This window comes from Galeopterus variegatus, unplaced genomic scaffold, assembly GCF_000696425.1.
Source record: "Galeopterus variegatus unplaced genomic scaffold, G_variegatus-3.0.2 Scaffold1099, whole genome shotgun sequence".
Classification (NCBI taxonomy): Eukaryota; Metazoa; Chordata; class Mammalia; order Dermoptera; family Cynocephalidae; genus Galeopterus; species Galeopterus variegatus.
Window position 1 is genome coordinate 133,458 of NW_007727210.1, and position 25,779 is coordinate 159,236.

At 37.4% G+C, this 25,779-nt stretch overlaps 1 protein-coding gene across 1 annotated transcript in view; it reads right to left on the minus strand.

Annotated features, from left to right (window-relative positions):
• Positions 1-25,779, minus strand: part of CSMD1 (CUB and Sushi multiple domains 1) — a gene marked incomplete at its 5' end in the record, with an annotated part of 372,382 nt that overhangs the window by 90,586 nt on the left and 256,017 nt on the right. Inside the window, 2 exons of the mRNA XM_008574770.1 lie at positions 2,483-2,677; positions 22,335-22,520. Coding sequence (XP_008572992.1) covers positions 2,483-2,677; positions 22,335-22,520 — 381 coding nt within the window. The remainder of the gene's footprint in view (positions 1-2,482; positions 2,678-22,334; positions 22,521-25,779) is intronic.

Here is a 25,779-nt window from a genome sequence, read left to right on the forward strand (position 1 = left end):
GGCAGGGGGTGGTAACAAAGGCTTCTAAGATTTTATACAGGTCCATAATTTGAACACATTAAAGATTACGACATTTAACGTGACATTTATGTTTCCAAAAAGAGGGAAAAAAATCTTTGACAAGCTCTTTTGTTAGTGTAAAATTAAAAAAAAAATCAGCAGAGATAGAAATAAATTACAACGTCAATATTAAGCCTTTCAGGGAAAAGAAAATAAACAGAAAACTTCAGCTGGGTCTCAAGAGGAATGATAAGCCCCTTGTCAACTTTTCCTGTGCCACTGACGATATGCACGACACAATGCAGTCCCTTCCCCTGGCATGGATTTTGTCATTTTCCACTAAAAGGAGAGGGCTCCTTTCCTAGGGCTCCCTGAAGAACAGCTGGTTCTATGTTTGAGTAAGAAAAACTCAGAATGAGTATAAAACAAGGACCATTTCAAAGACGTCAGAGGGACAAAATGAAGCAGCCCTGAATGAGAGGCTACTCTGGCCAAATTGTGACAATTTGCACTACAAACATTAATAAACATGCCAAAACAAAAAGTAAACAGTGATTTCATTTAGAATCTACTGATTCTGGAAAATGCCACATATCTATGATGTCACTTGAAAGAGACAAATAACAGAATGGGGTAGAACAGCACGTGCCCAGCAATGTGAGTCAGAGAACAGCTGCAATTTACGTAATAAGTGTATGTCCCAAGATGACTAGATACATGCAGATAAATGGATGTGTGGGTGTTGTCTCTGGAACAAACTCATTATCAGAACAAGCAGAATACAATGTATTAAATTTGTCCCAAAACAGACTTTCTAGAATTACAGAAGGATAGAGGCAGAAATACTATTCAAGGAAAGCAGAGCCCTGACTGTGCTTCTTCCCCCAAACTAGGGTGGCACCTGTTGATAATGAGCTTGGTTCAAGGATCTGGACAGCCTCCTTTTTGTAAACACTCCTTTAAATAGAAGGCTCTCCATTGTAAGTGTAAATTCTGGAATGGCAATGGAAGCCATTAGCATAAAATGTGTAGCACAGAAAATACCCACCTAGCATTACTCTGCCCTGAACACCAGTAGCTGGGCAACTCTGGGAAATCAGGGAGGCAAGAAAAAGCCATACTGGGCTGGCTGCATTGTAGAAACCCTGTGTGAACACCCCACCCCCAGAAGGTAACGGGTACCTGTTTTTAAGATCCTAGTTCTGGTTCGAAACTGACAAAGAGGATTTTGTCTGGAAGAGTTGAAATAGGCAAAAAGTAAACGCTACTAATTCTTTTTCCTTAACTCTCCTTGCTGGTACTAAAGCCAGAGTCTCCAAATTATAAGTCGATTCGTAAGTGTGGATAGATGTGTGTGGATGATTGGAATGAATGTGGGAAGGGAGGGCATTTACTAAGTGACGAAAGTGGAAGAGAGCAAATTCACTACAAACTCAGCGACCAGGTCATTGATAATACAAACCAGGATACTGGTCAGAGGGACAAGGAACCATTAACGATTACCCTGGAAAACAAGCTTCAGTCAGAGCTCCCTAAAGGAATCAGGGTCAATGTTCACCGTGACTATGACGACTTTGAGCTCCTTGGAGTCAACTACTGTTCCTAATTTATCTTTGTGTACATGGTAAAGAGCTTGTAGCATGTGTTTAAGTGAAATTTGTTCTATTGCAGTTGAATTAACATTATTATCAAAAACAGCTAAGAATTTATTCTTTTATCTTTTTCATTTTTTATTCTGGTTTATTCTTACTGAGCTGCGTATTTTATAAATTTCACACTGGTCTAACTACTTGTTTCCATGCATGATAATTTCCTGTGAACAATCAACTAAAGATTGTATATTAAATATGTCTGAATCAAACAGTGCTCTGAACAATACTAGTATTGTTTTATTTTCTATTTATTCATATTTATTATGAAACTCACTCAAAGCCTGAACTGCTTATCTTGTACCTAAGAGAATAATAATGTCCCTGTTCAAGACAGTCATTATTTGAGAACACAATATCTTCAACACAATTTCCCTAGATCCTAATTAGAATTTTTGAATAGGCAGTGTAAGGAATAAGAGTTATCTTTTTCAACATAGGCCTGTATTTGTTTTTGAGCTAATTTAAAACATTTGAGTATTCTTATTTAAAGTTTATAAAATACAATCATTGAAAAGGAAAAAAAAAAAACAACCATGTAATCCAGCAGTTACACATTTTAAGTATGTCACATAAAAATACAAAGGTACTTCAAAAAGTTTGTGGCAAAATAGAATTAAAAGACAATACAAATCTTTCCATAAACTTTTTGAAGTATCGTTGTACATATTCATCATTATAATGAAAAACCATACTATTTGGTTATATTTTTAATTTGTAGGACTCTGACAGATTATAGGACCATTAAAGGTGGATGACACTGATGTTAGTAATTTAGAATGCCTGCACAATGTAGTAATTTAGAATGCGTGACAATTTCACTTGTCACTCACCTTTACAACCTGGTCTCTCTTCTCCGATGGTCCATGTTCCATTTGCTTGGCACTGTGCAAGCCTTTGGCCCTCTAAATAGTAACCGGGGCTGCAGCTCAGCAGTACTTGAGCTCCATACTCATTCAGTGATCCCGAAACCAGTCTCCAGATAATATGTTCTGAGAGCTGAGCTTCAATGCTAGGACAAGGTACCGCTAAAAGAGAAACATACTCAACATCATCATTTTTTTTCTGAGGGATCAGACCATGCTTGCTTCTAACGGTAATGGCTTGCTGTATGAAACTGATAGTGCTGTGCAAAACAGATGCTATTACTTATCATTTTATGGCTTCTCTACTACCCAAATAGACATGGGTACAACCCCATCTGTAAAATGCATCCAATTGCTTCATTACAAATGTGCTGAAAATCTTGCAGTCAGACGGAGATGTAAAAGGGACAAATCACTTATACAAAGGTATATGGCTCATTTGGAGTAGATGAAAATCTTCATCAGGGTAATGAGCACATGCATATAAAAATCTTACATAGAATTTGTCTCAATATCCTCTGAGAAACTTGGAATAGTAAATATGTAATTGAAACCTAACTTGAACACTAATTTTCAGAAAAGTAGATGCTCTCATTACTTCCTTCCTAGGAAACACACATGTATAATATATCTGCATATTAATAAGAACACAGAAATGCATAGGCACACTGCAGTAATACTGTTCAGGAAAACGTTTAGTAAGTCTTAAAAGAGGTAATCTACGTGTGTCCTTGGGAAAAGGCCTAGAATATAGTAGTTACATCATAAAGAGCAGTGTAACAATTGTGATAGCAGCAGAAATAGCAGTAGTAGCCGTGGCAACAGCAGCAGTGCTACTAATACTAGCAGTAGAAGTAGCACTAGTAGTAGAAGTACTAGTGCTACCACTAGCGGTGGTACTAGCAGAAGTACTACATTGCCAGAATGGACTTCAGGAAATTTACAAATGCGCTGAAAATATATGCAAAGTTTTGGGTATGTGTGAGATTTGAAAAAAATTTAAGTGACTTTTACAAAACTAGGAGCCAGAACCAATTCTCTAAATATGAAGCTTCATTAGCTAAAATAAATCACAATCAATTATTAACAAAATTGACCAGATTGACTAATTTATTGCACCTAGAAGAATTAGCTAGGGGAAAAAAGGGGGTTTTTTTAAGCATAGAAATAAATACGTTTTATATTTAAATTCTATACAAGTTCATTATAATTGACTCAGGCATAACCAAAATGTTACAAAAATCCCATTTAGTCTTCTTTCAGTAATTTACAAGTACTATATGCAGATAAATTGAAAAACAATAGGCCTTTTTGGTATGATTACAATAGTATCAATGAAGTTTAAAACATGAAAAAACTCTGCTACTTTATAAAATTCTGCTAGCCACCACATCAAGAACATGAGTAGCGCCGGAAACTACCTCACACCCATGCCGGTCTGTCACTCTGTCTCACTGCACCTCCCCTGAATACAAAATTCTTCCAAGGGAGAAAGAATGTAAACTAATTTTTGATGATATAAACTTGACTTCTAACACTGTAGATTAATATGACTGGCCTTTGAACTTCATAGAAGTGCCACGGTATCCACTCCTTTCATTGTGCTTGTGAAATAAATCTGTGTGGAGGCACGTAGCTGTAGTATTCATTTTTATTTCTATATATTACTCATTATATAAATAAACAACACTCTATTCATTTGTTATTGATGGTGTTGGGGTTGTCTTCCGTTATTGGATTTTACAGAGAGTGCAGCTCTAAGCATGTCATTTGATGAATATACTTATGCATATCCATAGGTGTATTTCCAGGAGTGGGAATGTTAGTTCCCAAGGTACTTTCAGTGTTAGTAGATGCTACCAAACATTTTTCCAAAATGAATATGTCAATTTACACATTCACCAGCAACGTATTAGAGTTCCAGTTCCTTAACATTCTTATCAACACCTGGTGTCCTTTGTCTTTTATTTTATAAATTTACAAATTCTAGAATGGGAGTTGTAGGGTTATCTATTAGACTTTCTGCATTTTTCTTACCAGAATTCTTTAAACAATATTTGTTTGATATATGTCCTTCAAATATCTTTACCTTTTCTTGGTTTGCCTTTATTAGTTTCTTAATTATGTGTTTTGAGAAACTGAAGAACTAAAATTTAATGTAGCCTGATATATCAATTGTTTTCCTTTGTTATTAGGGCTTTTGTGTCTTTATAAAGTCTTTACCTAATCCATGATGATACAGGTGGAATGTAAAATATATAAAACTGTGTTTTTATAAAAGCTTTATGTTTCACCTTTCACATTTAGTTCCTTAATCATCTTGCATTGATTTTTTATGTGCTATATAGTAGTGGTCAAGATTCATTTTTCCCATATGGATAAAAAATATCTGTTTTCTCACTGTGCTGAAATGTCACCTTTGTCAAAAAATCAAGCAAATGTTTCTTGGACTCTCTATTCCCTACCACTGGTCTACTTGTCCTTTCTTGTACCAGTACCACGTTGCTTTAATTCCAAAGTCTGTATAATAAGTCTAGGAATCAAGTTGTACTGTTATTAATAAAATTGTACTGTTTATGGGGTTCATGTTAAATGAGTAGTTGATTTTAGCTGTTCTTGCCACAAAAACACAAAAAATGGGTAACTATGTGAGATGATGGATATGTTAATCTGCTTCATGGTTTTACTATCTACATGTATCCCATAACATCATGCTGTATACTTTAAATATACACAATAGCATTTATTTTATAAAAAAATAATTAGAAATTGATCTCTTTAAAATTTTCCTTGCTCACAGACACCTTGGAAATAACGTGAATGCCTTAGGGTTTAAGGTTCCTGGTTTGAGGTCACAGTAAACAAAGGCACCTTAGGATCCAGCTTCTTGCCTGCCTGCCAAGACACATCTAAGGCCACTGCCCCCAACAAATCTTCTCTACCAGTTACACTCAAGTGGGCGTCCCTGCTTTGACACACATGTTGTTCCCTCTGGCTGGAATACCATTCCTCTCACCACCCCAATGTACATATATGTACTCGTTCTTAAGGAATGTATGAGTACTACATTGACATTTCTTGACTGGACTAAGGAGAACCACAAACGCTTCACAGTGAAGAACTTTCCCTGAAAGAACAGTTTAGGGAAAATTTCCTCTATGGATCCACAGGACTGCAGTTCTGCTGTGTGCAAATTTGCTGTATGCAAATGATAAAGCACAGCCCACAGAGGGGATGTACGAGGAGGAGTCTGAAGATGCCCCGGAAAGTGGGCTTCAGACCTCAAGAAAAGGGCAGGAAGGAAATCAAGCTGAAATGCATACTAAAAAGGTTGATGTGGTTGTTTCTGGTTGATGAAACTACAGATGCTTTTCCCTCATTTTTTTAGGTTCCAGGTGTTCTGTACATTAGTGATGGACAGAAAAAGGCTAACCAAGGGATCAAAGAGATTTAGGAGCAGTGGATGACCACAAAAGAATATTTCTCAATTAGGCTGCAAAAAAGCAAAAGTTGAAAGGACTTTTTATTTTCAAGAAAAACTGGAAGCAGCTAAACTAAGTGCTGCCTTGTTCTCACACATATGTACACACACATGCATGCATATATACATATACAATTTACATGTGTATATATAAATGTTTAATATATAAATACAGCACATAAATATAAAAGGTTATATAAATCAATGCATAACAGTTTAACAAGAAATTATTTAGGGAAACTAGAATGATTCTGTTATATTCCTAATTTTGTATTTCTTCCCACAACATCTACACTGAGAGAGGAAAAAGGAAAAAGAGCAAAAATATAGGGTCTAGGTGGGAACATTAGCCCACATTAAGAAGCTATGACAAGTGCCTCATACAGAATTGAGTATTCTGCTCTATAGGGTTACTTTTATATCATGACATTAGACATAATAGGTTTTGAGAAGCATATGGGATGGTAGAATACATGAAGTCAAAGTTAACTAGAGCAAAACTATGAGTAGAACACGGAACAATGAAAGCGGAGAGGGAGCTGAGGGCACTGGAGAGAAAGGGAAGCAGGGCCTTGGGCAGAATTTCTTGCCTGGTTCTCATTTCTGCCCAGGGCTTGCCCTGCCTTTCAGAAGCCAGCTGGAACGAACACGTGCGTCTCCCCTAAGACTGACAAGTACCAAGTCGAGTTACGGTCAAGGCAGCATAAAGCAGCCCCGGTGCCACTGTGCTGACATTTTTAAATAAAACACTTCGCTCTTTCTAAAATAAATATCTTAGACTGGAATTCACTCGGGTTTTTTCCCTGTACCTGCCAGTGCCCCTGAATTACCTAAAGGCCGGAAACTACACAGGCGGCTTCTACAGACGACCACCGCTTCCACTGACTTGTATTTGTTTAGTATTTTACTAAAAAGGGGCTCTTTTCACATTGTATATGTAATTGTATGTTATTTTACTTTAATTTGATTTTCAAAACAATACTGAGAAAGGAAAGGTGAGTATTATTATTATTATTTTTTTCGTTAAATTTTTATTTTGTCAATATACACTGTATATGATTATTATGGCCCATCACCGATATTATTATTATTATTTTTTTCGTTAAATTTTTATTTTGTCAATATACACTGTATATGATTATTATGGCCCATCACCGACACCTCCCTCCCTCCTCTCTCTCTCCCCTCCCCGCCAAGAATGTCCTTTCCGTTTGCTTGTTGTATTTTTTTATTATTTGCATTTCACTGATGAGCTAAGAAGCCCAGTCTCGCTCAAACCAGGCTAGAAATCCATCTGCGTGTCCACATTATATTTCTCTGACTTGTAACTTTCTCTGGCCACTAGAAACAATGCAAGAAAATTATATTTGTTATACAAATGACTAACATAAGTGACATCAGATATAATTTTCAGAATTAAATCAATTGTGACGACTCCAAACATAGTAACATACAAATATCAAATATATAATAACAACACTTTTAAAAAGTTTTAAAAATTTGGTCCAGCTGAAAAACTTACCAAAAAAAAATTGCTAACATAAATTTTATAAGTCAATATTTTTGACAATTATAAGTGAATAAATTGCCAGGTTAAGATTAGTAAAATTAAATATGTTTTCAAAAACATGAGGGCTTTGACGGCTTGATAGAAAGAGTTCAATCTGTCAATTTGTTTTACATCCCTTTCTTATTTTTAAGGAAATATAAACTCCCTTTTATCACCTTAAAGAAAACAATTATTATGGAATCATTTTCTTCCATATCAACAAATGCAAGAGAAAATTTGCCGTAGACCATTCCAAAGTATTTTACATGGTTAATACCACTGACTATTGACATGGTTGACACATTTTTTACCCAAAATTCCTAAATTATACTTCTCAAATCAGATCAGTTGAAAGCATAGACAATACACAGTTTCTGTGCACAGACACATTTTCTTTGACTTGTGAATGTTTCAGCAACATGCAAAATACTTTGCATTTTATTTGAGAAATACTGGGTTTTAATTTTTTCATGGGTGATTTTGATTTATTGTAGACTCATTCAGCCCACGGCAAAATAAGTAGGCTCACTGCTGTTTTGTTTAAGATATGCAGACAATGACAATGTTGCCGCCATAAACAAAACCCTTCGGCACCCCTTCTCATGTATGACATTTATCATAAATCTTCTGTGATGCCGTAATCGGCCCTACATCTAGGAGGCATTTGTCTTTTTTTTTTTTTAAGCACAGATTTTTTTATCCCATCGTAGTCAATATGAGTAAGTGCTCCTTATTACCAGGTTTAGATCAAGCACATTTAATTAGGTTTGTAAAATTATGATTAGATGCCATTGGAGTAGAATGATGTAATCAGCCTCATAACTGCCCTTCATACTCACAACTAAAGCAGAGCTGTCAGCGCACCATTAACCATCTGTTAATGGGTGCTGGAGGGAGAAGTTAGTTTTAGTTCTGGTACATTAGAAACCTGAATAACAAGACCACTTTGGCTTGGGTAAATAATGACTATAAAGTCTTTGGAAAATACCAGGATACTGAGACTATTTAAAGGCATTTCATATCCAACTTGAACAATGGTCTCCAGTGAAACACCTGAATCCAGAACATGGAATTCTTAAGGAAAAAAGTTGTTTTGGGATTTTTGTTATAACCTCAGAGCTTTGCCAAATAATTACTATATGAGTTATTCATAAGAGTAGATAGTGAATTAAGAGAGTTTTAAAGTATACTTCTAGGAAGTAATTTATGGGCTTATGTGAGAGTAATAGCTTTTAGAGGAATCAAAGAAGTCTGAAGATTTTAAAGTTCCTAATCCCTTCTTCCCTAAGATGCCTGATTGAATCTAGACCTTCTTAACTCTGTCATATTCTCAGGGTCCCAGCATCACCAGATTTCTCCTCATTCTCATGAAATCAGGGAGTCCTAACTGAACTCCTATACACTTTAGAACCTTTTAAAATTGCTGATTCAGAAATCATTTCAGATGTCTATGTTCTTCCAGTATATTTTCCTTCCTACAGAAATATGAGTTACATAGTGGCCTTAAATCCCAGAGATCATATTTAATTTATGCCTTAAAAAATTAAGGTTATTTCATATTGATATATACTTTACTGATTGTCAACTACCATATTATATTTGTGATCTTCAAAATCAAACTAAAAACTACATTTTTCTTCTAAAAAATTAATCTAGTTTTAATAAATATAGCCATAACAAGAAGCTGTCATAATAGAAGGGGAGTTTCTAAAGCAGGTTTCACTGAATATCCAAAAAGTGACTCATCTCAGACATGTCCTTAGAAAGGTTGTTGATAAGGAGACATCTCCTTGATATTTTTCCTCAAAGTGTCAAAAATATAAAATTTTATATATGACTGAAGCAAATATAAAATATCAAGATCATAGATCAGAAAGTCATCACCATCTCAAACTTTCTCTGAGGTCTGGAGGGACAAAGAGAAAAGATGAGGAAGGAGATTTGGAAAACACAATAAAAAGCCTTGCTGAAGTCCTGCAGTAAAGGGAACAAACAACCTTTGGAACTAAATTCAATTTGTCACTTCATTTATCAATATTGTTTTTGTCAGGCTCAATTTTAAATGTCATTGAGAAAATAAGTAGAATTAGATGTTTAGATATACATTAAATAAATGCCTGTTTTAAAAACAATGTCAATATTGTTGGTATTGTCCAATATCAATACTGGAACCAACATCAGTAACTAAATCTACAATAATCTAACATCTAAATATAATGATTATAAATTCCACAAATTTGTGATAAGAAGTGTTTATATTTGTGAGTTGCCATTTGTTCCAGTCCACAAAACAGAGACGTCGCATTTAAAGTTCAGGGAGGAAATACACACACACACATATACGCATATATTAAAAACGAAAGACAGAGAGATCGCACATTGATGCTGATGTTCTGAGTGATGGACTTTGCTGATCTTCTGAAGTAAACTCACAATGGGTTGGCTCAGTTCTTACTAAAGCTAATAAACAAATGGTTCCTCAAAAGGTTTTTAAAAAAGAAATGGTCCTTACATAGTTCTTGTCCGCAGAGGAGACCAGGAGGCCCTGCACTAAGTACAGGTGCTGGGGGACTGGTAAGAGGAATAATGGGGAAGACGGAGCATGAAGTAAGTGTTGCTCCCAACATTCAGACCACCGACCAGCTGGTCTCTTCTGCCCATACGAACCCCTCCCTCTTTCCTCGACTTCTCTTTCTTCTGTCTCAAAGGAAGAAGTAAGTCTCTGACAATTTGGGGGAGGTGGAAAGATTGAAATAAAAAAGGATCATTCAAATCCTCATCTCCTGTATGACAACTCTCCCAAAACATTAATGCAGCCAAATTCTCTCACCAAAATCATTAACTTTCAGGCACACAGCATATGTGGCTTGTACAAGTTTTAGGCGCTCACGTGAATTTTGATTATTATTGAGGAAAAAGGCAAACCAAGGTGTAGATAGCATACCGGTGTACGTATTTTACTAAAAATTACTCAACGAAAAATCAATAGAAGATTCAAATGTTTTATTGAAAACAATAATCTCTTAGAATATTTATATCCTTTTTTAATAAGAAAATTTTAAAGGAAATGTTTTGTGGCATATTAAAAACAGTTTAAAGTGTGTTGAACATTTCTACATAAGTTCCAGAGTCATAATATTTTTGTTTCCTTTTCTCTTTTCTAGTCAAAAAACACTTTTACTAGAATTTCAAAGTGTTTTTATCAATATTAGTAAATAAATGATGAATACCTGTCTATAAAAAATGGGAAAGTGGTCTGTGTGTATGTGTGTGTGTGCGTGTGTGTTTAACCAAGGTGAAAACAGTTGCATGGAACTTAAAGGAATTAGCTCCTGACAGAGGATGAACTATGATATTGTTAACATTGAATTCTTCTGGACTTAACAAAATGGAAATTTCATAGGGTTCAAACAAACAATTTAGAAAATTTTCAAATTAACTCAAATGTTTTTAAAAGTTAAATATGTATGTATTACGAGGCACTTCGAAAAGATATTTGAAAGATTTGTATTATCTTTCAATTCCATTTTTTCACAAACTTTCTGAAGTACCCTCGTAAACTGTAAAAAATATGTCTTGAAAATGCATTCTGTTTTTCTTGTTTTTTTAGCATTATGATATTAGAATAGAGCAAGAAAATTCTATTTTATATGTGTTAATTATTCTAAGATTCCAAACATAAATGATTCCATGTAATATCATGAAGATGCTTGAGAAAGTGCTAATGTAAAAACACACATCTTGAAAACTTCCTTCTAGGATTTTTTTTTTCTAAATTCTTAGAGCTTAATGCATAATATTATACATAGCATCAGGTTATATTTTTAAATGTCAGTATGAATGATGGATGTGGGAAAATATTATTTTTGGATAGTACATGATTGTAACATTTCAAAGAAAGCAACAGCACCAGATCTTTCTGTAGAGATACTGGTTTCAAGAACTCATATACAGATAGAAATGTGTGTAAATTTTCCTATCTGTACCTGTGTACAGGTTTAGAATTGCTATATGAAAGATGTAGTAGATTGAATTACATCCCCCAAAACTCAATGAAGCTTGAATTGTGTCCCCCAAATGTTACCTATTAGAAACTTAGCCTCCACTATGACTGTTAAGAGGGTGGGAAATCCTATTATGGTAATTGAAAGATGGGGCATTGAAGTGTTGATTGGATTGTAAGACCATGCCATAGTGAATGGATTAAAAATGGTGATCAGGCACATGGTTCTGAGGGCTTTAAAACAAGAGAAGAGTCTTTTTCTCTCTCTCTGCTCCCTCTGCTTATACCATCTTGCAATATGAGACCCCTGGGTCACTGCTGCCAGCACCTGATGGACTTTGGACATTCCAGGCTCAGAAGCTGTAAGCAATAAATTCCATTTTCTTTATCTATCACCCAGTTCCAAGTATTTTGTTATAAGCAACGGAAACAGACTAATACAAAAGATAAAGATGCCAATATAGTTATATTTAATAAAACAAAAAGAACTTGATTGCTCAACATAACATCTGGCAGAATAAATACTAGATTAGAAGTCAACATAAATGCGCATACAATACAGAATGGCTTTTATTTTTTTTTAATTTTATTTATTTATTTATTTATTTTTGTCTTTTGCAACCCTCAGTGTTGCCCCCGTACCGGACCGGGAACCAGCAACGGGATTGCAACCCTCGGTGTTGCTCCCGCGCCTCACTCAGCCAGTGAGCGGGAACCGGTCTGTATGTGGGATCCGTACCCTCGGGCAGGAGCGCCGCTGCACTTCCCAAGCGGCGCACTTATCCAGTGCGCCACCGGGCCGGCCCCAGAATGGCTTTTAAAGTCCTGCATGTATTTAATACATGAATTCCTCAAAACTCCATGCACAATCTAAATTCTTTAGGATATTCCAATACTTACGGGACATAAGAGACCCAACTAAAACTAAACCTGTAGTTACTATTTGTTAAGCATTTATGTGCAAACGTTACTTTCTTACATGCACCAGGGGCCCAAGGGGAACCCTTCTGTAGACAACTCTGAATAAAACATAAAAAACTGCATTAAGTCATGTTTAACCTTTTGGAATGAAATGAAACCAGTGGAAAAAATATACCTAGTAGAAAATACTTGGCAAATGCTCAAACTTGCGAAGGTGATTCATGTTTCTAGGTCTCAGCTCCTGTTTGTATGACGAGGATGATAATAGTACTTTGTAGGATTGTTATAAGGACTGAAGGTTTAATGTATGTACAATGCTTAAAACAGTGCCTGACATGTAGTGAAAACTCCATAATGCCAGATATTTAATTGATTTCATAGCACAGCAGCATAGTGATTTGATTTGAGTTAAAATGATCTTTGTCAAGGTTCTAAACAAATAGCATAGCACATACTCTAAAAACAGAAGTAATTGAATAGAAGTAATTGATAAAGGCAAGACTTTGTAGGCCATTATGTAAGGAGGTATGTATTAGTCCGTGTTCTCCAGGGAGACAGAACTTAAAGGATACGTATATAGATACACGAGAGGGGATTTATTGAAGAAATTGACTCATGGGATTAAGAAGGCTGAGAAGTCCCATGATAGGCCATCTGCAAACTGGATACTAGTAGCGTGGCTCAGTCCAAGCCTCCGAACCAGGGAAGAAGATGGTATAATTCTCAGTCCGAGGCCAGAGACTTGAGAGCCAGGAGGTGCTGCTGGTGTAAATCCCAGAACCCAAAGACTGAAGAGTCTTGAGTTCTGGTGTCCACAGATAGGAGAGAAGAGTGTGTTGCAGCTCCAGCAGATAGAGAGATTCCTCCATTTGTGTTCCCTCTGGAATCCCAGCAGACTGGATGGTTTCTGCCAATACTGAGTGCAGATCTTTCCCACCTTCGCCACTCAGGCTCACATGCTCATCTCCTCTGGAAACACCCTCATAGACACAAAGATAACACTTTACCAGGTTTCTAGATATTCCTTAATCTAATCAAGTTAACACCTACAATTAACCATCACAAGGTAAGAGGCTAAATATACATTCCCAAACATTTTATATATACTACATATTTTACATATAAACACACATTTATGCATACACATATATAAATATGTATGTGCATAAATTACATATATGCATGTATATATCTATATATAGCATATATAGGATTATAAGTGTATATATGCAAAACCTGTATAAATATACATGCATGTATATACATTTATGTATATACAAATATAGATAATAGATATGTATAGAAGTTATTTATATATAACTTTAGTGTTTCTATTATTGGTCTATTTATAGATCACATAATGATCTAGTATGACTTCAGCTTGCTTTCTCTTTCTTATTCACATTACTCTTAATCAGTAAAGTACTCATGATGCCTGGCACATAGGAGGTCCACATAAATAAATTATTAATGACTAACTTGCTTCACTGACTAACAGTTTTAACTGAAAGTTAAAAAACAGTACCCACCCCACATATTGGGATTACAACGTCAACTTAGTTTTTCATTAGGAGGTTAGCTTAATAGTTTTGCTTCCTCCTGAATACACAGTACATGACACATTTTCATTCATCATTTTGTCAAACTAATAAACCTGATGCATCAATACCGATAGCCCTCACTTGTTTTATTATGTCACTAGCATGAATCATATCTTCAATGATCCAAATCCAGTCTCAGTGAATAATTAAAAGGACAAGAAATGAGCCTGAAACGTCTGCCCTAGAGATGTGTACGACTGCAGAAAGAAAGCAAACTGGAACTCTCACTTGTTACAGCCCTTCTTTCAATAAACCTGACAGTGAAATGAACTAATTTTATTTATGATTTACATTTGCTATTTATCAAAGCTAGTGTTTCTTACCTCTTGAGATTCAGTGTACTGATCTACATATTATTGCACCCGTTAAAGAAACATAAAATTGTTTCATACCAACATAGCATACAAAGGATTGGCCGTGGGGAAATATGTATCTCAGAATTTAATAGTCATCAAATTATCTGACTAAGAGGTAAAATTTTATGCTTGCTCTGCCCCATTTCTTTAATTTAAACCAAGTGAAGAAAACACCCTCCCCCAAACAAAAATTAAATTGGTTTCCAGCCCAAGCATTTTAACGAAATGTCCAAATCTCCCTTTTATAAAGTCCAATAAACAATTGGGAAAAAAGAAATGCTCACCTGAAAGTTTGGGATGATAATTAGAAAATGTTAAAGGAAATTTTCTATTTTATTATAAATGTTATATTTATTTCCTTGTGTTACTGAACAAATAGTAATCAGTATTAAAGTAGGTTTTAAAATTCAAATTGGCTTGTTGCTGTTTTAATAACCATTGAATTGAACAGACTATAACTTCTTTATGTTAGAAAGTAATTTTGCCATTTATTTTTTAATTATAACTTTAAAGCAATTGTACATCTAGATATGTATTTTAAAATAGAAAAATTCAAGTGTATGTATAAATTAAACCACTTTCTATGTTGCAACACAACGTTTTACATAAGCACAAAATAGTTCTCTTAATTGATGTAACATTTGCCTTTGAACTGCAAGAGGCCCCTCAATTCTGATATTTTTCAGGAAATTTTTGACATAAATACACATTCTCCTTGAAGCCATTTGGTCTACTAAACACCATCAAATGAAAGGTGGTTCTATTACCTACTTAATACTTATCAGAGTAAATTCATGGTAGGTTAAAGTAGCACCTTTTTTCCTGTTTGTGTTCTCAGTATTAAACACAAAACTTAAAAATCACAAGAGCTAATAAATTCCTAGAGGCAGTACAGCCTGGACATTAGGAACAGGAGCTCTCTTTTTCAGGTTTCCTTGAACCAGATCCTGAGTTTGCTACTTGTATCTGTGAGTCTCACCAAATTACTCAACCCATTCCATCTTTAGACTCTCATTTCTATAACAGTGATAATAAAATTACATACCTCATAAGAGTTAAGTGCATTAATTTGTGTAAAGCTATTGGAACCAAGACTACAAGACAGTAGGGGTATAGGATTAGCTTGGAACTAGCCATTACTAATATGGAATGTACATCTAAATATGTATATACAAGCGTACTTCCAAAAGTTTGTGGAGAATGGAACTGTAAGATAATACGAATTTTTCCATAAAATTTGAAGACCCCACATACATAATCACCCAGGATCTGGATCAGGCTCCATGTCTTCCTCCCGATAGTATGACTTTTTTTTTTTTTTCTTCTCTTTTGGAGAAATGAGTTTGAAGTGAAGAGAGGCTTTAGGAATTTAATTCTAATTACCATGAGAACTCTGGGGAGGTTTTCAGCAGAGGAGTATCCTGTTTAGATTTATATGCTTAAAAAGTCAGTGTGGCTGCTGTTTGGAGACAAGATTGGAGAGATGAGCTGGGGGCCATTTGAGGAGTACAGGTGGTCAGGGGATGTGACGTGTACGCGAAGCCACGTGGACAGATGTGCTTCAGGGGCGGGGTTGACAGGGATTGATGAGGGAATAAATATGAGGGAAAGAGGAATTGAGGACTAGAGAAGAATGGCCAGATTTCTACTCCCAATTCCCTTCCACCTGTGGGTAGTTGAGAGCTTTCTCAGACCCTGAGCCTGGCTTCTGCCCCCTTCTGAAGTTCTTTTTGCCTCTTCCTGGGCACTTCTCAGAGCGGTGAGGCCTCTCAAGTCATCTCTCCTTACATTTGCTGCCTCTTACCCTGAAACCTTAAGCTACCTCTACTCAGAGGCTGGTGGAATGGACAGAGCCTTGAACTCATGCTCCACCATGGTGTGGTCCATCCCCAGGAGACCTGGGGAACGTGACACAGTCACTGAGTTTTCATGATGCCCAGAGCACCTGTATCTAATCAAAAGAGTCAACACTGCCTTCCCCACAGCAGCAGGAGACTTCCAACACTCACCTAGAGGGTGTTATGATGACCAACCAAATCTGTTTGGTTGCAAATTGCAGAATTTGGATATCACAGGTTTTTGATTTTTATGAAACCAGTAAGATAAGGAAAACAATACCTTTTTCAGAAGGTTGTGATTATAATTGAATAATGTGGCTTAGATGAATGTTCAGTACAACACAATGTCTAGTTACTTTTCAAAAACAATACCTTTTTCAGAAGGTTGTGATTATAATTGAATAATGTGGCTTAGATGAATGTTCAGTACAACACAGTGTCTAGTTACTTTTCAAAAAGTGGTTCTGGTGATCACCATTACTTCCTCAGACCAAGGTCTGGTCCCAGCCACCTCCTCTGTAACTTTGATCCTAGACTGATCACTCCTGGTACCTACATTGTGTCAGGTATTTGCTCCTGCTGATGTCTAGTTACTTTTCAAAAAGTGGTTCTGGTGATCACCATTACTTCCTCAGACCAAGGTCTGGTCCCAGCCACCTCCTCTGTAAACTTTGATCCTAGACTGATCACTCCTGGTACCTACATTGTGTCAGGTATTTGCTCCTGCTGTGATTACAATCAGGCCATTCATTTAATGTTTTGTGCATTTTTTCTGTTTCCATATTTTTGTAACTTTTTGCTTCTTTCTTCCTCTACCCCCAACCAGAAACTTAAAAGCTATGTTGTGTCTTTCCCTTATAATTCTCACAAAGTGGACAATCTATGTTGGAGTTCCATGATGTCAATCCATTTCTTTGGCAGACTTAGATTACTTGCATAAACTTTCTAGAGACCAAATGTAGAGCTAAATATTTGGGTACATGTAATTGCTTAACCCAATTATTCATAGCCTTCACACATAAATATGGCTCATTTGGACCTAAAAAGCAGTTTGTGTCTATGCTGTGAAGGCATTCTGCCCCACATGTGTTCAGAAACAATGCAGCACTACGGTGACAAACGGAGGTTCTTGGTCACTTTGTCACCCTGGAAAGTAATAGGCACATGTGCGAGTTATCTGTTAATTAACCTAATGATAACGCTTCATTGGTTAAAATAAAATGCCATTGAAACAATGTATCTGTGATCCCCAAAGAGCTGGATTATCTTCAGGCAAAATAATTTCCGAAAGGCTTAAAAGGTAGTGAAAATATCCATGTTGAATAGGGAATTTTTGTTAACGTCAAATACGACCCTATAAATATTTACAATCAACAAGACTGATTTATTAGAACACTAGAAAATGTTCTTTTAATTAATCCTCAAAATTATTAAAATCATATTAAGTATATTTTGGAAAAAAGTGTCAGATTTGTCATACTCTGTTTTAGCCACATGAAAATAGATGTAAGAAGACAGTGTGGTATTGGCAAAAGAACAAAGAGATCAATGGAACGGAATAGAGTCCATCAATAGACCCACATACATATGGTCAGCTGGTCTTTGACAAAGGAACAAAGGCAACTGAGTGGAGAAAGGAGGGACTTTTAAAAAAAATGGTACTGGAACAACTATACATGCACATGCAAAAAAAAAAAAAAAACGAATCTAGACACAGACCTTACACACTTCACAAAAATTAACTCAAATTGTATCATAGACCCACATGTAAAGTGCAAAAACATAAAATTTTTAGAAGATAGCACAGGAGAAAAGCCTTGTGTTCTGCAAAAGACACCATCAAGAGAACAAGAAGATAAGACAAAGACTGGGAGAAAATGTTTGCAAAAACATTTCTGATAAAGGGTGGTATCCAAAATATACATAGAACTCTTAAAAGTCAACAACAAAGAAATAAACAACCTGATTAAAAATTGGCAAAAGACCTTAACAAACACCTCGCCAAGGAAGACATACAGGTGGCAAGTAAGCATATGAAAAGATGCTCCACATCATATGTTATCATATGGGAAATGCAAATTAAAACAACAATGAGATGCCCCTACATTCCTATTAGAATGGCCAAAATCCAGAACACTGACAACTCCAAATGTTGGCAAGGACGTGGAGCAACAGGAACTATCATACATTGCTGGTGGGAATGCAAAACCATACATGCACTTTGAAGACAGTTCTGTGGTTTCTTATAAAACTAAACATACTCTTACCATTTGATCTAGCATTCACACTCCTCAGTGTTTATCCAGATGAATTAAAAACTTACGTCCACAAAAACCTCACACAGATGTTTGTATCAGCTTTACTCATAATTACCAAAACTTAGAAGCAACCAATATGCCCTTCAGCAGGTGAATAGATTAAATACACCGTAGTGCATCCAGACAATGGAATATTAATTGGTGTTAAAAAGGAATGAGCTATCAAGCCATGAAAAGAACTTAAATTCACGTTACTAAGTGAAAGAGCCAATTTGAAAAGGCTACCTACTGTATTATTCCAACTATATGACATTCTGGAAAAGGCAAAACTATAGAGACTGTGAGAGGATCAGTGGTCATGAAAAGAACTTAAATTCACGTTACTAAGTGAAAGAGCCAATTTGAAAAGGCTACCTACTGTATGATTCCAACTATATGACATTCTGGAAAAGGCAAAACTATAGAGACTGTGAGAGGATCAGTGGTTGCCAGGGGCTGGGGGAGGGAAGGATGCGCAGGAGGAGCTCTGAGGATTTTTAGGGCAGTGAAACCGTTCTTTATGATGGCATAATGGTGGATACAAGTCATTACACATTTGTCCAAACCCATAGAACGTACAACACCAAGAGTGAACCCTCACGTAGACTTTTGGATAATAATGATGTGTCAGTGTAGGTTTATATACAGTAACAAATGCATCACTCTGGTGGAGACTGCTGACAATGGGGAAAGCTGTGGGTGACCAGCAGAAGGGAGTATATGCGAAATGACTGGACCTTCCTTCCACTGAATATTCCTGTGAACCTAAAACTGCTCTGAAATATAGTCTATTATATGAAAAAACAAATGATGTGAAAATAAAAAGTCATATTTTATATGACAAGTTACCTTGTCATTTATCAAATCTTTCTCAGACATTACATAAATTTGAAATGGGACTTCATTTGAAACTTAACATATACTTGAAATTGTAAGCAAAACACCCCGAGAACTTAAAAACAGACAATGACAACTACAACAAAAAGCCAAGAAAAACTAATGCCTGGTCTTCACTCAGTACCAGTTAACTCAGAATTTCTGAGGGTCAAAATGGACGTTAAGTAGATTTTTAAAGCTCCCTNCATCCAGACAATGGAATATTAATTGGTGTTAAAAAGGAATGAGCTATCAAGCCATGAAAAGACATGAAAAGAACTTAAATTCACGTTACTAAGTGAAAGAGCCAATTTGAAAAGGCTACCTACTGTATGATTCCAACTATATGACATTCTGGAAAAGGCAAAACTATAGAGACTGTGAGAGGATCAGTGGTTGCCAGGGGCTGGGGGAGGGAAGGATGCGCAGGAGGAGCTCTGAGGATTTTTAGGGCAGTGAAACCGTTCTTTATGATGGCATAATGGTGGATACAAGTCATTACACATTTGTCCAAACCCATAGAACGTACAACACCAAGAGTGAACCCTCACGTAGACTTTTGGATAATAATGATGTGTCAGTGTAGGTTTATATACAGTAACAAATGCATCACTCTGGTGGAGACTGCTGACAATGGGGAAAGCTGTGGGTGACCAGCAGAAGGGAGTATATGCGAAATGACTGGACCTTCCTTCCACTGAATATTCCTGTGAACCTAAAACTGCTCTGAAATATAGTCTATTATATGAAAAAACAAATGATGTGAAAATAAAAAGTCATATTTTATATGACAAGTTACCTTGTCATTTATCAAATCTTTCTCAGACATTACATAAATTTGAAATGGGACTTCATTTGAAACTTAACATATACTTGAAATTGTAAGCAAAACACCCCGAGAACTTAAAAACAGACAATGACAACTACAACAAAAAGCCAAGAAAAACTAATGCCTGGTCTTCACTCAGTACCAGTTAACTCAGAATTTCTGAGGGTCAAAATGGACGTAAGTAGATTTTTAAAGCTCCCTAGAGGATACTGATGCATAAGCAGAGTACAGAACTACTGGCATAATGAAAAGGGCATACGAGTTAGGACTAGAGAGTGGAATTCAACCCCCAACTCTGCAAATTAGTAGCTCTCACCTCATTTGTGATGTTCTTTGTGTCCCACTTTTTCAGGATTTTTATGAGATTTGTACATCTGCTGAATAGTACGCACTTTTAAAATGGCAGGAATTGTTATTAGTGATCTCCAGGGTATATGCAAAATGAGCAGTGCCTTAAATGCCTGGGACTTTGATCTTATTATAATCAATCCAAAACATATGTGCTATTGCCATCGGTCTGGTTAAGTTCGTATTTGGAGAGAATAATTTTGCTTAGAATTAAACTGAAAAAGCATAACAAGGTATCTTGTTATCTTACCTTCCCATAGTATTTTTTTAATTGCAATGAAACAGTACCTGATTTAACCGAAAATAACCAAGAAATATTAATGTTGTTTCAGTATTGCCTAACTCACTCTCAGGAAGTGCAATAAAAATGTTTAAAATGATAGCAAGGAAAATAAAAACTATGGAGGGAGTCAATATAACATGCATTTTTAATACATGTAAAATTTTTTAACATGACCAAAATACTATACAGAAAAAGAGGAATAATTTTATAATTGAAGACCATGTGGTTCCCTTCTGCTAATATAATTAGAGCAAAAATATTATTTCATATATAGAAATATTATATATGTTTTAATGTTTACAAACTAGGAGGTAAGATTATTTCAAGTCTGAGGCTGGATTTTGTATACCTGTGATGAAAACCTTCGGTGTGTGTGTGTGTGTGTGTGTTTGTCTGTGAACCTTTGTTCTGTTTGGTTGTGCATTATAAACTAGAGTTTCAAACTGGACCCAAACTTATGACCCTTTCAAGAGTACTCTTATTTACTGTAAACAGCTTCCTAAAAGATTTACCTCACTTCACAAATCAAATTAATGCTTTATCTACTCAGCTTCAGTGTGTTATGCATAGTAGGTGATTAAACTAAGCACTGCTTTTGACTTCAAAGAAGGTAAAATTAGATGGCAGATGACGAGGAAAACTCCTGTTGAATTATGTTTTAGTATCTTGCGTAGAGTGATACTGCTGGGCTTAATGTCTCAATATGTTCTAGATTAAACCTCTCCAAATTGAAAATGGCAGCACGGGACACGGTTTGCTGTATAAATTACATAATGTCCATCTGTGGGGAAAATAGAATAATTTAGTCAGGCTCCCTGGACATTTCTTGTAAACAAGTTGTGTGTGGGTGGAGTTAGTGTGCATGTGCACGCATGTATCTTTTTAGTTATTGCTATTTTGTGTTCTTCAGAGTTTGTGAAGCAGAGCTGGCTGCAGAGCTCGAGTCTAAAAATAGAGCATGTTTACTCTGCTGGCAGCTGCTCAGTTTTTCTTTGGACTTTGCTGGTAGTAGTTGAGTTTCTGAATTTCTCCTTGGTACTGCCTAGCTCCTAGATGTGTGTGTGCTGAATAAAGGCTATTCCTTCTTCAACCAAGGCTCCAAGGGCCATTTTGTCCAGTTACCTAGCTCATAGACCTGCATGTAAAGGGTTTGTGAATGGGCTCGAGGGGTGTCTGAGCACCAGAGAACCAGCCCTAGCTCTACACCATCCTGATGAAACCAACAGGATTTGTCTGAATCACGTGCAAGTGTGCATAGCTCATTTTAAATGGTTGCAGTATTTCATATGAAATATGTTGGATCTAATGGCACGCCCATGAAGGGGCAAGGGCTCCCACGGTGCGGCGGGCACCTCTGCACACGTGGCTGGAGCTGTCCTGGTGACTTCTTTTCTGAGCTAAATCTACACACACGGGCAAACACATGAGGGCACTTACGTTTACAGATGGGTGGCTTCCCTTGGTTACTCCACAACCCGTCTTCTTGGCACACTGCTGTGGCTTGTTGATTTGCTCCAAGCTTAAAGCCTTCATTACACTCATATGTCACTTTACTGTCCAGCGTAAACTCATTGCCCGTAAATGAGCCATTGCCAGGTGATTCTGGGACTCCACAGGACACGGCTGAAAAATACAATGAATGCAGGCTTAATCTTTTTTTTTTTATTCCTTTTTTGTCTTTTTTACTGACCGGTAATGGGATCGCAACCCTCGGTGTTGCGCCCGCACCGCGCTCAGCCAGTGAGCGGGAACCGGTCTCCACATGGGATCCGAACCCTCGGCGGGAGCACCGCTGCGCTCCCAAGCGGCGCACTCTCCAGTGCACCACCGGGCCGGCCCAGGCTTAATCTTATAGAACAATATTTTCCTATTTTTTTTATCTTATCTCAAATACATATCAAAAATGTTAATTATATGTTTGGGGTGTGGCATAAGTATACACATTTTCAAATTTTTAAGGAAGTTAGGCTTAATGAAGAACAATGGAAAATTTGTCAGAATGAAATATCTCTATAATTCTAGAAGACACTCTGGTGCAATGCAGTCACAGCCTGCCATGTTCTGTCAGGTGGTGTAGTCACAGGAGCACAGCATCCTGCACACTCCTTTGTTTAATACTGAAAAGAAAGGGGAGGGATAAAATGGTATCTTTATCCTCACAAAATGCATCGCAGCATTGAATAAGGATCAGCATTAGGGTAAGACACCCCTACATCAGGTCTCAAAATCTTTCTCCTCTTATTTACTCCTCCCCTATCCTTCATTCATTTTCTTTAAAGCACCAGGAAGTGCTAACAAAGGCATCCATGCACCAATTATCAGAAAACCTAAAATTTTATAAATCATCGATCAGAAATCAGGGCCTGAGGAACAACGCACAAGACGCAGTGAGGACCACTGCCGAGGGCAGAAGGCACAGTCCCAGTGTCATATGCATCTGCTTTTATGTAAAAGACTGCACAAGAAATAGGAGTGGCTGAAGAAGACAGTTTTTCTTTTTATTTATTTATTTTTTTGTCTTTTTCGTGACCGGTAAGGGGATCGCAACCCTTGGCGTGGTGTCGCCCGCACCGGGCTCAGCCAGTGAGCGCACCAGCCAGTCCTATACAGGATCCGAACCCGCGACAGGAGCATCGCTGCGCTCCCAGCGCCGCAGTCTCCTGAGTGCGCCACGGGGCTGGCCCAGAAGACAGTTTTTCTACACAAGTAAGATGTGGGGAGAATTCAGTATAAACATTTCCTTTTTAAATTCACTAGTTCTGATTCAGACTTATTTACTATAAGACAAAAACCGTCAAGTTAAATGACTACAAGTTACAGAAATGAGACAGAGTAAGGCAAAGTGAGGAGGACACTCCCCAACCATCACATCCCCAGTTCAGGTGCACTTGCGAGAAAAAAGCTTTGCAGTAACTAAAGTAAGGGCCTTCTTTTATTTGATCAATAGTAGAGATGATCACATCATGGATTTAAATTTAGATCATTAAAAAATTTTCCCACAGAGATTCCAATGAGAAAATACACCTAGCATGTTAGAATTGGACTGGATGAAAGAGTTTATATAAGCCTATAATTTTAAAGATGCAGAAAACTGAGGGTAGGAAAGATAAAATGACTAGCCTAGGGTAGTGCTTGTCACCAGGAAGTAAATCTTATGACTCCCCACTGAGACTGTTTTCTGTTCAGTGAGGGCCCCAGGTCATCTGAGGTTTAGTTTGAATTGTTCAGTTTGTTGTTTTGTTTCCATTTTCTTTATCAAAATCTTGAACAAATACAATGAGAAATTATCAGAGAAGGTAAAGAAAATGTAATGCTAATAAAAATCAAACTTCTAGAAAATTCAAGGTTTAAAATCTCTTGTGTTTAAATTTATGACCAACTATTTTTTTATTGATTCATAATTGATTATACATATTTTGGGGATTCAATATTGAAATATGTTGATCAAACCAATATTACCAGTACGTATATTGTTACAAATTGTACTTATTCTTTATGCCCCTTGTCCAATCTCTCCTTATCCCCCTCTCACTCCCCCCTCCCACCACTGATAACCCTAGATTTCTTCTCTCCCTCTGGACTAGTGGTTACCCTGTTCATTTGTTGCCTAGATGGTCTGTCCAATGCTGACAGGTGTGACCAGGTCCCCCAATATTATCATAGAGCAGCTGCTGCTTCTATCACTCTGGAATGGGCTTTGTGGAGAGAGACAACCTCTTCTTTTCTTTGGTCTCTGCTGGTGACTGTCCTTGTGTCAATGCACATCAGTGGCTGGCAGACCATCTGCGCAGTGGTTGTGATATCTAGGCACTTTCACAACAGCCACGATTAATGTGGTGTCTGTGGTGGGCCACCCACATGGAGGTGATGTTTTGGCATGCTCCTTGGCACTGGTGGTGTGCCTGGTTGTGCAGGGGATCCAGTCCCTAGCTCCATGGATTAGGTTCCCTGGTGGGCCCAGAGGCACTGGTAGCAGGCCCCAAGGCACTGGTGGTGTGCCTGAGCTGGAACTAATTTTTTGTCCTTTGCTTACTTCTAAAATGCGGGAGATTCCTGTGGGAACCAGTACTTGAGCTGTGTGGTTGAGCTAAATTGCTGCTTTGCTGCTGTTTCCCCTAGGAAAGGCTTTTTGTACAGCTCAGGGTTTAATGGTTGACCGTATAGGTACTTTCGGCTCTCCAGAGGCCCAGTGCACATGGATTGTGTAGAACTGGGTTTGAGTTTTTTCATCAAACTTCACCTCATGCAATTCTGCATTCCCAACCAGTCTCCTCTGAGTGGTTCTGCACTGACTGGGAGGCAGATCAGCTTCCCTTGCCATGCCCCAGTGTTCCCCCAGTGGGCCCGTCTTACCCACTGCCCGTGCTCCAAACATTTCCCATGGGATGGGCTGTGTGCTGGTCCCTTGCAATGACTCACCAGCCTCTGAATGGCTCCCCTTTTACAGCTGTTCTGGCTCCTCACTCTTCCGTGGGCCCGTGGGAGCCCTATTAGTGGTCTTGCTGTCCTGGGGGCCACCGAGGCCCTCTTTTCCCCTGCCACCTCCAAGTAACTCCATCTGAAGGGCATAGCTGTGGCTTCTGCTGGCTCCTGCTCCATGTACTTAGCAGCTCCAGCCTTAATACAGCTGCCGCACAAAACGGTCCGAGCAGTTTTTTCTTTCTTTCCTCGTGTTTTCTCCCACCTTCATGAACTCCATAGGTTTCTCCTCCTCTTCCCCTGAGCTCCAGCAGGCCCAGCTTGGCTGCTGTTACATTTTTATAGTTCTATATTGGTTGACTTGTGGGAGAGAGTGATGCTGGAGACAGTCTATTCCACCATCTTGACTGGAACCTTATGATCAACTATTTTAACCATCTGAAATATGTGTGGTGGGTGGGTG